Genomic DNA, 14,071 nt, shown 5'->3' with positions numbered 1-14,071 from the left:
ATAGAAAGTCACGTATTATTGGTTTTTCCTAATTCAATCAATACTATTATATAATACTTGTTCCAATGTTCCAATACTACTATACTATACCATACTATGATATGCTATACTATCTATATGTAGTATGTATGCCATATGTGCCGTCGTTCCATGTTCCAATGTTCCATTGTATATGCATGCGTAGTGTATATGTAGTATGTGTACCATATGTGCCGTCGTTCCATGTTCCAATGTTCCAATGTATATGCATGTGTAGTGTATATGTAGTATGTGTACCATATGTGCCGTCGTTCCATGTTCCAATGTTCCAATATATGCATGCGTAGTGTATATGTAGTATGTGTACCAATGTACCGTCATTCCATGTTCCAATGTTCCAATATATGCATGCGTAGTGTATGTAGTATATGTACCATATGTACCGTTGTTCCATGTTCCAATGTTCCAATGTGTATATGCATGCGTAGTGTATGTAGTATGTGTACCATATGTACCGTCGTTCCATGTTCCAATGTTCCAATATATGCATGCGTAGTGTATGTAGTATGTGTACCATATGTACCGTCGTTCCATGTTCCAATGTTCCAATATATGCATGCGTAGTGTATGTAGTATGTGTACCATATGTACCGTTGTTCCATGTTCCAATGTTCCAATGTATATGCATGCGTAGTGTATGTAGTATGTGTACCATATGTACCGTCGTTCCATGTTCCAATGTTCCAATGTGTATATGCATGCGTAGTGTATGTAGTATGTGTACCATATGTACCGTCGTTCCATGTTCCAATGTTCCAATATATGCATGCGTAGTGTATATATGTAGTATGTGTACCATATGTGCCGTCGTTCTATGTTCCAATGTTCCAATGTTCCAATGTGTATATGCATGCGTAGTGTATATGTAGTATGTGTACCATATGTGCCGTCGTTCCATGTTCCAATGTTCCAATATATGCATGCGTAGTGTATGTAGTATGTGTACCATATGTACCGTTGTTCCATGTTCCAATGTTCCAATGTGTATATGCATGCGTAGTGTATGTAGTATGTGTACCATATGTACCGTCGTTCCATGTTCCAATGTTCCAATATATGCATGCGTAGTGTATATGTAGTATGTGTACCATATGTACCGTCGTTCCATGTTCCAATGTTCCAATATATGCATGCGTAGTGTATATGTAGTATGTGTACCATATGTGCCGTCGTTCCATGTTCCAATGTTCCAATATATGCATGCGTAGTGTATATGTAGTATGTGTACCATATGTACCGTCATTCCATGTTCCAATGTTCCAATGTATATATGCATGCGAAGTATAGAAAGCTTAAAATTTTGCGATGTGAGAACTAGTTACTTTTTTCAGCTATTTTTCTTAATAGTTGCTTTAATTTGGTAAGAAAGCAAGCAGCTTTACATTTTGATTATTATTTTTTAATCAACGACAGGGAGTACATCGAGCAGTAGAAAGATTTTTCGTAAATTCTTTTTTTATGCAAATTGAATGAGAGAACTGAAATTTTTAGCTTAGTAAATGATACAATGTCACTTATTATTGTACAAAAATGTTCGTATTATCGGCGTGTAACGCAACTTTTGGTACAATAACATTTAGATCCATTCCTAGCACCGAAAATCTCCATTCTTATCTGGGCATAGACTTTATTCTTTAGTAACTACTAGCCGGTTCCTGTCGTCGCAAACGCCGGTTTAGCTTATGCATTAAAAGTCATAAAGATGGTAGTGTTGAATTAGTTTTCATCAACGGCGGGTTGCATCGTTAGATTTCTCGTAAATACCTTTTGTTTTTCAAATGGGATGAGAGATAGGAGAAATCTTCACCATAAAAATGAGCTTAGTAAATAAGAAACAATCAATTCTAGAGTTTTTTCAGGAAGTTTCAAGGTGATTTATTGACACTTAACCGGCGTTAGCTTTAACTAACCTTTTGTTTTCTAACGGCTTTAAATGCGCAAGCAAAATCTCGGTGTTTGAAACGACCTCAATTGAATACTAGTCAAACTTCTGTCTCTAATCAAGAATTTATTATAGACACTGGATAACCAACGAGCTATATTTTCATTGATTTCTCATGTTCTAGCCTAGTCCGCAGTAATGACATTATTGTTTACTCTCCTTCCTTCATTAAACGATTTTTCGTAACATTTTAATCGTCTTTTTTTAACTTAACACAGTCATTTCAATTCCCAAATGAAAATTTTCAAAATTTAACCTTAATAAAACCACCGATCCACCACGAGCCTCCAAAATATTTTCATACCACGGTGAAGCCAAGACACTCAAGTCTCATATATGTCGATTTTAGCTCTTCTCGGAAAGATGTTGTAATGCTCTAATCTCTGTTCCTGAAAATGGGAACTTAGCCGAATACATTTTAAAAGATCAAATTGAGAGCGGGAATTATATCATCAGTGTATAAGAATGGAAAAAATATAAAAGATATCGCTCTTTTTACGGAGTTGAGGTCGATATAACGCGCCTAATAAATACCCAACTACAACCAGGTCAGCGTGTTTCAAACACACTGTTGGCGACCGCTTCAAAAAAAGGATAGAACTTTCTAGTGTAGTATGTGTCACAGAAAAATTTCTTCACTTTATGCACTTTTTCCAACCTCATGACAGTTTTGCTTTAGATATGATTGCAAAATCGATTCTCACGCCATCAAAATCAACCTAACGTCAGCTGGAGAAACAATTTTTAGTCATTTCCGGTCTGCTGGCAAGGTGCTGAGCATTCATTACATTGAAGCGAAAAAACTTGATCGACGCTAGCAAGGTCTGTAGATAGGCAATTATACGCTTTCTCCAGTAAAAAATAAAATGAAGCAATAATTTGACTTTTCGTGCTGATCGATAGGATCCAATTAAGTAGAAGCCGAAGGCTAGAACCGTTTGGTAGGATTTGAAGCCAACAAATCTTGCAAATCGGCCCGCCTGGTTTTTACACAAATGCCAGATTTGAAAATAAATTTACTGCCAAAATTCCTACCAAGGAAGTCACTGACAACAATTCGAATTAAATGTTAAATTCCTTGGAACCCTTGAAAAGTCAATATTATTTTGGGGACCCTTGAAATGCCAAATTTTGTGGCCATTTTCAACCATTTTAACTTTCAGATATACAGAATTTTTCCCATTGCGTAGGATACAAACATCGCAGTGACTTAAAAAATGAAAAAACATACTATTGGAACCCCTTAGACTCAAGGGGACATTCCACGCTCATTCTTAGGGGTTTATCTTTTAACCCGTGTTGGAATTATATGAGATTGGCAGGTCTGGGTGATAGAATGGGTAGCTGTAAAGTTAACCATTATCAGCCAATTTAAGGAAAGAAGTGCTTGCTGCCATGGAAGTATTTTCCCAGGAATGACAAAAGAGCAAAAAATCCCTTTTTGTATTTTTAACAATAAAAAAATTAAAAAGGGGGCGACTCAAAGTTGGGGGTTACTTTAGAATTCTAAATTTTTTGGGGGTACCTGAACCCTGGAGTACCCTATGAGACCCCCTGGGAAACCTTTGACCGGAGTCCAAATCAAAAAGTTTGATTTGAACATACTCGATTTGAACGAATGGATTTAAAAAGAATGTTCTATGATTCTATTTTAATTGAAATTTAACGAGGTCAATGCTTTACTGTAAGCTGTAGGTGCATTTTTTTACCAGGGCTTGAAATAAGGCCATTTTTGGGGCGGATATGACTGGGTTACTGACACAGGGGTGTTCGTAGCGCCATATGTAGCAATCATTAGGCGAAACTTTCGACTTTGGGTCGTCTTGTTTATGTTTGTATAAAGGTCAAGTCTGAAAATTAAGAATACATTAAGAATATTTCATCCTCAATTTCGACAATTTCTTAAGAATACTTTACCCTCAGCCAAAGTACACTATTCTTATAAAAAAAAGCACTCGTGGGAATGTCAAAAGTGATAGAATCTGAATAAAAAGACATTAAATTTCTAATATGTATATTGATAGATAATAGCTTTCTTGTGATAAATTAAAAAACCTTGCTATAATAAGCACAACACCCCCAAAATCTTAGGAGTCGTTGCTCGTATCTATCTATAAAATTGGGTTACATATTTTACGATTGAGCTACAACCTTTTCCCGTTTAGACCTGAATATTTTACATACACTTTCAAAGAAAATCGATGTAAGCCTTAATATACCCAAAACGTTGGGACAAAAATGCATCTTTATTATTCAGCGTTCCATTGGTCAAAGTCGCATTATAAAAAGGACTATTCGCTAAAGTAATTCAAAATCTTTCTGTTCTTTTAAAAAGTTCTTATTTGATTTTTTTTCTTCCAATGATGGTATATCAAAGGAAAGCCACCTTCAATAGATTTTCAAAAAATTTGAACTACCGTTTAGGTACCGTTTTTTTCTCCACCCATCTTTATTAAAGTGTATTCAAATATAATTTGCAATGGGAACAAGAATGTCTGTAAATTTTGATAGTCAAATATAATACTTTAGGCGTACAAACTTTCGCGAGGACGAAAAATCGCGAAATTCACGGTATTTACTTTCGCGAATTTAACGGAAAAAATATTTTTCGTGAGCATAAAACTTTCGTGAATCAAGACGTAAAATTGAGAATTTTCACATGAAAAAATGGCCTAGAGGGACAAATACTTGTTGGGTTGGCTTGAAACATTTGTTCTTTGACTTTTTTCAGCAGGCTAAAAAGTGCCATAAAAGTTACATTTTATTCCAAGTTTGAAGTTTTACAGATTTTCTATTTTGTCAAGAATCTTTCGCGAGCATAAACTTTCGCGAATGGCCCGTTCCTAGAATTTTTTAAGACATTTACTTTCGCGAAAAGGGCCAAAATTCGCGAAAATCGCAAAGTTTCTGCTCGCGAAAGTTTGTACGCCTGAAGTAGTTGAAATCTTTCTGCTTGTTTTAGTGAATCAAAAGCGCTACTCTTCTGTGCTTAATTGTAGGGGGGGGGGTCACTTTGCAAATTGGAAAAAATTACCCCATAGCTTTTTATAATGACCCACCCCCCATTTTATGAAACTTTCCTTCATTTTCCTAAGGTTTTTTGGGAAAATCACTTAATAATGACCCCCATTCTGTGATTTTTCTTCCGGAGTACCCCCCCTGCTTATTCCACCCACCTACAATTGAAAACAGAAGAGTAAATTTGAATGTATCTTTGGTCGAAAATTTCACGATTTTTAGTGGTTAAGAAGGTGGTCAAATTTCAAGGCAGTTTTTTGTTAAAGTTTCAAGGAACACGAGGCTGAAATTTGGCCAAAACCTAAGACTTGTCGATTTCTTGAAATAACCACATAGCCATTTCTGTCTCAGCTGCAAATTATTTTGAGATACACTTTAATACACGGGTTTCGAATTAGCACTGTTATGATTCTGTGTAATTTGCACGAAAAAAAAAGTAAATAAACTTCTGATTAGATATGATAAAAAATTATAAATATCTTACAATACAGCACTGGGTTGGGTAGATCAAATTATCATATTAAAGCTACTGGATAATGTCACTGTTGTTACTTACACAATTGAAAAGTCCTGAAGCGGCATTTCTTACAATTTCCGTCAGATAAAAATCAGCTTTATCTCCGTTCTCTAAATGTTTTGCATTGAAGACTCGAAACATATTTTCTTTTGATTCTCCAACATAAGTCTATACTTCCTGTGTTTAACCCATTTCTCCACCATCTCCATTTTCAGATCTTTCATTTCCAAATCATCCATTTCCTTTCTAGCAGAAACGTTCTTTGAAAGACTTGCGTACTCGTCAAAAAGAAGTTTACAAATGTATTTTTCATCTATATCAACCAGGTTCGTACCCATCTCACGAATTAACACAAAAAGAATGGTTTCTAATAGAATCGATTGGAATTCAAGGATTGAATCAGGAATCGAACTTTCTGAATGAATAGCAGCACTGTATGATGTAAGAGGTGTTTTTTGGTTGAGACTATTTGGAATCCTTTTTCTTCGCTTGCTGATGGTAGATTTCGGTCGATCATTTTGGCACCCTTTGCAAAAGCAAGATGTACCGCATTTAGTTCCTCTCTTTACACAGGAGCATTTCTTCAGCTTACTAGTATCAATTTCCAAGCAATGACTAGAACCTTCCTGTTTACTGTTTCTGCCACACCTACAACTTGTAGGCTCATTTGAGTTGCTTACCAAACAAGTAAATTCTTTTTCCTTCGGACCACACCATACATAGCACACATGTGGTATTGCTACACCTTGCCTCGGGGTAATGGGTAAGAACGGCATTCCAAAACATGCTGGTATCAACACGATCATGATGCCTAAAGAATTGGCCAATGCTTCTGGAAAATTGCATTCTTCGGTTTCTGAATCTATCTCATAATCATCACAATTAAAATTTACTTCTTCTGATATCGCTGTCAAAAGTTTGGATACAATATCATTGATTCCGGTTTCTTTTGTTATCCCGATACTCCGGAGAAACGATAAATAGCTTTCTGGCATTTCAAAGTAATGAAGAAGATCCAGGAGTTGATATCCAATCGCCTCGACGAAAGTTCCGGATTTCTTAGACTCCGAAAGATTAAGCGATTTTAAAATTGACCCAAGTGGGAAGGAGTCATCGATTGAATGCTTCTTCAAAAAAATCTCTCGGATGCCAAATATCTGCAGGGATTGAAGCATACCCTTTTGTTCCGAACATTCGATATAGTAAGTCGGAATCCATTTTGGACTTGATTTGTTTGAATTGATTTGCAATGTTGATGATGCGTCTAGTTCTTGCAGCTAGAATAGAGTTAAGCACAAACATTTGTTATGAATCCGAGAAAAAACTAATCCTCATCTCATCGTAAGCTCCTTTACCAAGCCATGGGCGCAAGACAGAAATCTCTGCAACAAGGGGGTCCAAATTTATAATGTAGAAAGGAAAAGGGTATAGTATTGTGTTTCACACTTACGTAAGGCTTGAGTTAGATTGTAGGCATCGTGGTCTGCATGTTCAGATATGGCTAGATTATCATCCATTAAGGATTCAATTTCGAAGGGTTTGTCAAAGTCCACATTGTTATTTAAAGGCATATCGGATATTCCTATCGGCTGATGATCTTTACCGGCGAATTTCCAAATTGGCTGAACGTGTTTTATTTTGACGGCTTTTCCATTTCTGTCGACGGTTTTTTTTCTTCTCGTTATGGTAGTAGAAAATAGAGTTGAACAATGCATTTGCAGTATCAATACCGAGTCTATTCCTTGGCAAAATTATTCTCATTTGTCTGTGTAAGTTCTCGTTTTTGTTTGTTCCATGACCTGAAATATAAAATATATTTGAAATATTATTGTATTAAAAAAGCCAGATTGACATTGTTTTTTTTTTAGTTCTGAATCGCTGCTTCAAAGACGCTGAGTTTACATAAAGATTGCAGTTATTCAACCAATGACCAAAACAAAAGATAGCGCGCGACGTAACTTAATACACCCCTGTCTCTAGGCTACACACATCCCCTCTGATAAGTTTTGATATATCAAAACTAATTTGGGGATGCATGCAGCCTACCCCGTCTCAGTCCCACAGTGGAACTTTTTCTTAAAGGTGAGAATGAATATTTATCAATCCAATAATCCTCTCTTAGACACCTCTAAAACTAGACTTAGATTGAATGAGTTATGCACCAATGATATCTTAATGAGTCTCTGCAAAATAATTGAAGCGTTGCAAGCTCATGGTTCTTCAGTACTCATTTAATCCTTAAGCCAACTTTAAGAACGAAGCGTATGCTACCTTAAGCCTACTGTAAGAACAAAACTTATGCTACCTTTTGTTTTTTTTGTAAATAAATATCAACATCTAGTATTTTAAATTCAATCTACGAGGGTTTGAAATTGATAGCTTGAATAGAGCGCTCTACGTCGAAATTACCTACTGATTCGTAGAAACTAGAATGAGATTGCTCCAATATAACTGGAAATAAACCCATATATAGAAGACATTTAAGCAAATATAGTCAATCTAAAAGCATGTATTAAAAAAAGAAAAACTTACCAACAGGAATTCCTGATAAACAGCCCAGCAACACATGTACTTTTAAATTTTCCCACTTCATAAAAAAGCTTTCCTGCAAGATCTTCCATCCTTTATAGCTAACGGTGTTCCAATTTTTGATGAATCTTTCCATGTTTTCAATTATTTGGGTTGGGTTTGGTGTGGGCATAGTCCTTTCTTCACCAGTATCATTCTTATCTCTGAAAACAAGTGTCAATTGGTTGCAAAGGTCCTTGCAAAATGGATGTCGTTTGCTAATGGTTTTTGTTAATCTTTGGACAGCATGGAATAGATCAAGTTTCACCTAAAAAGATAATGAATGAATTTGATTTAAATGAGCTTTTTAAAATTTTTTCGGTTACCAGAAAAAGCTCAATTAAAAAACTAAATATGCTTGAAAACTTTGGACAATTTACAAACACTTTATACTGTTGCTTCTTTAGCCCTTGCAGGACACATGAAATTTTATGGGCCCTAGTGAGAATCATGCTATAACCCTTCAGCTTATAAAGCTTATCGAGGGTGGTAAGATTTCTTACCATCCGTAGCTAATAGGTTCTGACAAAAACTTTCCTCAGTAAGATGTTTACTTGTCAAGATTGAAGTCAATAGAAAAATGGTAAGGTAAATACTGTAAGTAATGAACAAAGTACTAACTATTGCTGAAGGAAAATATTCAGCCAGTTTGGATTTCCACATACAGCAGTTATCTAAGTATATGTACTTAATGTTTTGACATCGAGCTGCCAAGTTACCAAATATATCTGACACTTGCTCAAAAGCAGTCCCTTTGCACAGCTTATATCCAAGAACTTGTCCGTTTTCATTGAGAAAGAGAAATATAGAGTCGACCAATTTGATCCAACGTTTGTTTTCATCGAGAAACCCAATATTGGTTGCAACTTTAAACGTATGGTCACAGCTTAAAAATTCACAATCGATTTCATTCATTTTTCTATCATAGATGTCTTTGTATGTGTTGTACTGATGCAGAAAACATCCACGTAAAAATTGTTCAGATGGCGGCGACTTTATCACTTCCTCTGCTGCCTTGTCACTACAATCTGATATAAGGACACTTTTGCGATAATATTTATCAAATACACCTTCTGTGTATATTTTTGTGTTGCAGAAAATGAATTTCCATGGTCAACCAGACGATTAACCAGATCAAACGCCTCTACTGTAAGACCACTATCATGGCTCAAATAAAACGGTACTTCAGTCACTGGATTTAACTGGCGAAGAATGCCAGCATGGTAAGATGTGACAGAATGGCTATTATTACACCTGTATCGCCTGCCTACTAATCCCATGTACCAATTTATATCCCATATTGTTCTTGGCATCATAGAATTGGAGCTACAATTTTCCCAGCCTTCAAGTGGATTATCTGGACGGCGTAATGGTACATTCTGATTTCCATCTTGGTGACAGAGAGGGCAAAGCAAAGTTCTACATGGCTGCTCAATTGGATCCCAAAAAAGCAACACAGGTAAAACAACTTCATTGATTGTTCTTTCATCAACAAGATCCAAACAGTTATATTTAGCAAGATGATGACATTTACCAGCATTTATAACTTGATTGACAATTTCCATACATTTTTCATTCAATTTCATTTTTTATTTCTTTATCTAAAGAGATTAAAAATCATTATTAGCTAAAATACCTATGTAATTTGTTCACTCAGATACAGGAAAAAGAAATGTACTTTAATCGTAGAAATCTTAGCGAGACTAATTTTAGCGTATATTAGCGAGTCAGGAAAATCTTGATTTTTTTTGGATTTATTTTAGCGAATCAAGATTTCAAAAAATTTCGCGTGGATAAATTTTAGCGAATACTCGTATTACATTATTGATTGAATTCGTTTTCTGGCATTTCTTTGCACTGAAACCCTTCCTATTGATAAAAATGTATCAAGGCAATATAATCAGAAATTTCGCGTGGATAAATTTTAGCGATCTGGCGATTCGGCGTGTTTTAGCGAGATTTATTTTAGCGAAAATAGGGAAAACTCGCTAAAACGCTAAAATTAGTCACGCTAAAATTTCTACGATTAAAGTACAAAAGAGATTTCATACTTTTTGACATGTTGAATTTATCGCAAATGGTAGAAAGCACCTTAACTTAAAAATATTTTTGAATCAATTGTAAATCATTTTGCTATTTTTGCAAGGCTTGTAGAAAAGAATTTTATACTAAATTGGAAAGTTAGTATAGGAAAAAATTGAACAAAAAGAAAAATTTTCCCGTAAAATATAAAACCAAAGATTTGATAAGAGTAAGATTTCTTGGTACCTTTTAAAGGTCGGTTTTCACTGCAGTAAAAGAGTAAGCTGGTATAATAACCAAAATAGAACTAAATCTTGAACCACAGTGAGAAACCAGCCTCCAGAAATATTTACAGGTTAAAAGGTTTAAAAAATAAACAAAAGGATAAATTTACTAAAAAAGAATGGGCTGTTACATTACATATTTATCCGGAGGTGGGGATGGAAGAAATTTTTCAAGAAAAAACCTGAAAGTGATTGTGGACAAACCAACATAAGTCTTAGATGCCCAGAAATGCAGAAATTTTTGTCTACTCCTGCTATAAAATGAAATGGCCTAATTCATTTTCCTAGAATATAAACAATAGAATTCCTATTTTTCTTGTGGTATGAAAAAATATGTTTGAAATGTTAGTCTTATTTACAGGTTAAAAATTTAAACAAAAGAAATGTTTCGTTTTTCTCATGGATTAAAATATATTTGATGTTAGTCTTATTTACAGGTTAAAAATTTAAATAAAAGAAATGTTTCATTTTCATGTGGTATGAAAAAAATATGTTTAAAATGTTAGTCTTATTTACAGGTTAAAAATTTAAACAAAAGAAATGTTTCGTTTTTCTCGTGGATTAAAATATATTTGATGTTAGTCTTATTTACAGGTTAAAAATACAACAAAATAAATCCTAAAAGTCTTCTTTTCCTTTTGAAACAATGGTTTTTCTTGTTTGCAATCCAAACTTTCTCTGTACATCCATCATCTGCGATTGCCATTTTGTGGTTTGAATTTGGCGGACAAGGTATCAGTTAGACTCTCTAACTCTAAAAATAAAATAAGACAAGAGCACTTAACTAACCTGTAATAAAAGAAGACTGGTGCTTAAAGAAAAATAAACCATCTGTTCTGCAATGATCATTAGAATCAGTTAATGCAATATGTCAAAATCATGCTTAAAATACATAATACCTCTCCCCAAATACCTATGGGGGTAGGGAATGGTGAAGATTTTGAAATATAAAAACATATTTAGGAGTTGGGTTTATGAGAAATTTTAGGTGGGGACGACATTTTAACAGATCGGGTTGTCAAGAAAGTCAAAAGGTATAATCCAGATTAAAGGTTCATTTTTTCTACCATCTCTCTTCAGTTTGTCATGAAAACTTTGAACCAAGAGCTTTAAGATATAAAAAAGATTTAGGTAGGGGTTGTCAAATAAGGTAAGGGTTGGGCTGATAAGAGATTTCATTTGGGGGGACCACTTTTGAAGGGGTGTTGAAGGGTGTGCCCACTATGATAAACTGCACATGTTAAAATCTTACCACTTGCAAATTTTCTCTTTCTAACAATCCTTTTCCCGTTAGGGTCGTTTTGTGTAGAAGCCTTACTGATTCTTTCCACAATCTCATCTTTTCTTATCTCTATCTCATCTTCGATATCAGATTTATCTGTCACATCTTGAAAATCTAAAAATGCATTATGCAGAAAAATAGGTCATTGTAATTTTATGATAATAATTGTACATTTTTGGAAATAGGTTCATGAAAGAGAGGCTCTAAAATAACAAACAAAATACTCTTAATGATAAAAATAATACTTACCAACATCTTCATCAAAACCACCACATCTGGCACGAGATCCACTACAACCTGCTCCATCAGAATTGTCAAAATCGTCTGCTGATATTACTGAGAAAAAAAATAGTACATACATACAGACTGACATTCTCAGAATCTAGCTCAACTGAAGGTGAGAATAATTCTTATTTTTCGTCTTATTTTTTAAAATAAAGAAAAATCTGAATGAGGGAAAAGTAGCTACATCTGCCTCTACATTGTAATTGACTTAAGGGTTTGTTAAGGCATCATAAAGCCATTACTTAAACAAAGTTCACCAGTTTTACAAAGTTTTACTTTTACTTTTCAAGTCAAAAAAAACTTAAAATTGCAAGGTACTTGATAACTGTTACCTCTTTGCCCACTGAAAAAGTATGTAAATAGGATCGTCTCACTAGGGGGTTATTTATAGCAGGTTTGATTATTTAGGGGGGGTTCCAGACCCTAGGAAACTATGCACTTTAAAGTGGAAGTACAGAAATTGCAATTCTTGCCCAATCTTTAATCATATATCTAAACAAATACATCACAACAAATATTAATGTGATTGGGTTCACCTATTCTCCAGCAAGAATTATTTTTAAAAATCTTGGTAAATAAAAATTTATTTGGCGGGAGTTAACTTTTGCAAATGACAAATTTGACAACATTTCAAGAGATTAACTTTCGCAAATGGCAACCTTTGGCATTTTTAGCTTAGCTTAATATTTGAGAATTGGGCAAGAAATAACAAACTCAATAAAGTTTCTTCCTTTAAAGTAGGATGGATCAGAGAAGTATTTTGACAGACATGAAAATTTTCAAATACCTTTAGTATATTGTTGTTTGTTTGTGTTTGTTTGCGTTTCAACTTTTGAATTAATGTCCACTTTCGGGTCAGCAATAATTGATTTTGTTGTTGCTTGTGTTTCTGACTTGGACTGGTTTTTTTTATTTCGAGCATATTTTTCTTTACTGATTGCTTTCTCTCTGGATTTTCCATTTTTGCGGGCTTGAGCTTTTGCCTCTAACAGCTCTTTGACTATGAAGAATTTTAGAGAAGAGGTAGAAGTCATTCAAAATTATTGATGCAAATTATAATAATTAAGCTGACAAGAGTAAGAGTTTAAAATATGGGACAGACTGCAGGCTACATCATTTGAAAATTTCAGACGTGTGGTCAATCACACTCTTAAAACCTTAATTTTAGTAATTTAGGCTGTGATAAGGAGTGCTATGCACAACTTTCAGTTGTGAAACTTACTTTACGGGGTGTGATTGATCACACTCCTCAGACATTTTAGGTGTGTGTGGAGGTTTGCGCGTGCTATCGCACGTCTCAAATGATGCAGCCTGAGACTGGTATGGGTAAATTTTTCTAGTCCAAAACTGGTGTCTTACCTTAGAGCAGAGTAAATTGATAAATGAAATTCCTAGTAAATTCAAAGATTCTAAATCAAGAACATACAAATATCTCAAGATGATAGATAACTAACATTACCTCCAATTAAGTCCTCCTTTGCTTCATCTGGGAATGATTGAATAGGAACAGGATGTGTTCTTTGTTTTTTGTCAGGAAAGTGAAGTGGGTTAGTTTCATTATTCAAATGGCGTCCTTTTAAGTTTGAATCCATGTATTCCCTTGTAAATGGAGAATCTGCTATGTTTACTCGAATACATATGCAATCGTTTGTGAATTTAATCAGGTATTCAATCTAAATAAAGATAGATGACTGTGAATTTGCCCTTCAGAGTTCTAGAACTTTTACCTTTCTCTGGCTTAATCCTGAAAAATGAAACTTAATCCCAAAAGCTAAATTTCCCCAATCTAAAACAGACCCAGCTGACAATTAAAGGACCAATTTACCTCGTCAGCTTTATTCTTAACCAATTGATCAACATATGAGTGAATTTTGTTAAAAAACTCGTCATCAACTTCATAATCATTTTCTGCATTGCTTTGTTGTCCACATTGACTCTTTTTCGATCCTTTTGTTTGGAAAACCTAATGAAAGTCAAACAAAGTATTCTTTTATTAAGGTCAAACCTAAAAGTTAGGCTTCAGGGAAATAGTAAATTGTTTAAAACAATTGAAGAATTGATTAAAAAAATTGAAGTTTTGGTTTTCCCAGCCAAAGTTCACCATTCTTAATAGG

At 34.5% G+C, this 14,071-nt stretch overlaps 1 protein-coding gene across 1 annotated transcript; it reads right to left on the bottom strand.

Annotated features, from left to right (window-relative positions):
* Positions 1 to 10,783: 10,783 nt before the first annotated feature.
* LOC136823718 (uncharacterized) lies at positions 10,784 to 13,916 on the bottom strand. The gene is made up of 6 exons (XM_067079891.1): positions 13,783 to 13,916; positions 13,417 to 13,630; positions 12,745 to 12,957; positions 11,922 to 12,008; positions 11,643 to 11,786; positions 10,784 to 11,144 (listed from the first exon to the last, which is right to left on the bottom strand). The coding sequence occupies exons 2-6, from the start codon at positions 13,547 to 13,549 to the stop codon at positions 11,080 to 11,082; spliced, it is 642 nt and encodes a 213-aa protein (XP_066935992.1). The 5' UTR covers positions 13,550 to 13,630; positions 13,783 to 13,916; the 3' UTR covers positions 10,784 to 11,079.
* Positions 13,917 to 14,071: the final 155 nt, after the last annotated feature.

This window comes from Clytia hemisphaerica, unplaced genomic scaffold (genome assembly GCF_902728285.1).
Source record: "Clytia hemisphaerica strain Z4C2 unplaced genomic scaffold, Clytia hemisphaerica genome assembly, whole genome shotgun sequence".
NCBI lineage: Eukaryota > Metazoa > Cnidaria > Hydrozoa > Leptothecata > Clytiidae > Clytia > Clytia hemisphaerica.
This window is presented reverse-complemented; position numbering and strand designations above follow the sequence as displayed.

Coding starts and splice junctions, on each gene's coding strand:
- LOC136823718 (XM_067079891.1), bottom strand. CDS start 13,549: ATGGATTCAAACTTAAAAGGACGCCATTTGAATAATGAAACTAACCCA. Junction 12,958..13,416: donor AAAGGAGGACTTAATTGGAG/GTAATGTTAGTT, acceptor AATTCTTCATAG/TCAAAGAGCTGTTAGAGGCA. Junction 12,009..12,744: donor CAAACAACAATATACTAAAG/GTATTTGAAAAT, acceptor TTTTTTTCTCAG/TAATATCAGCAGACGATTTT.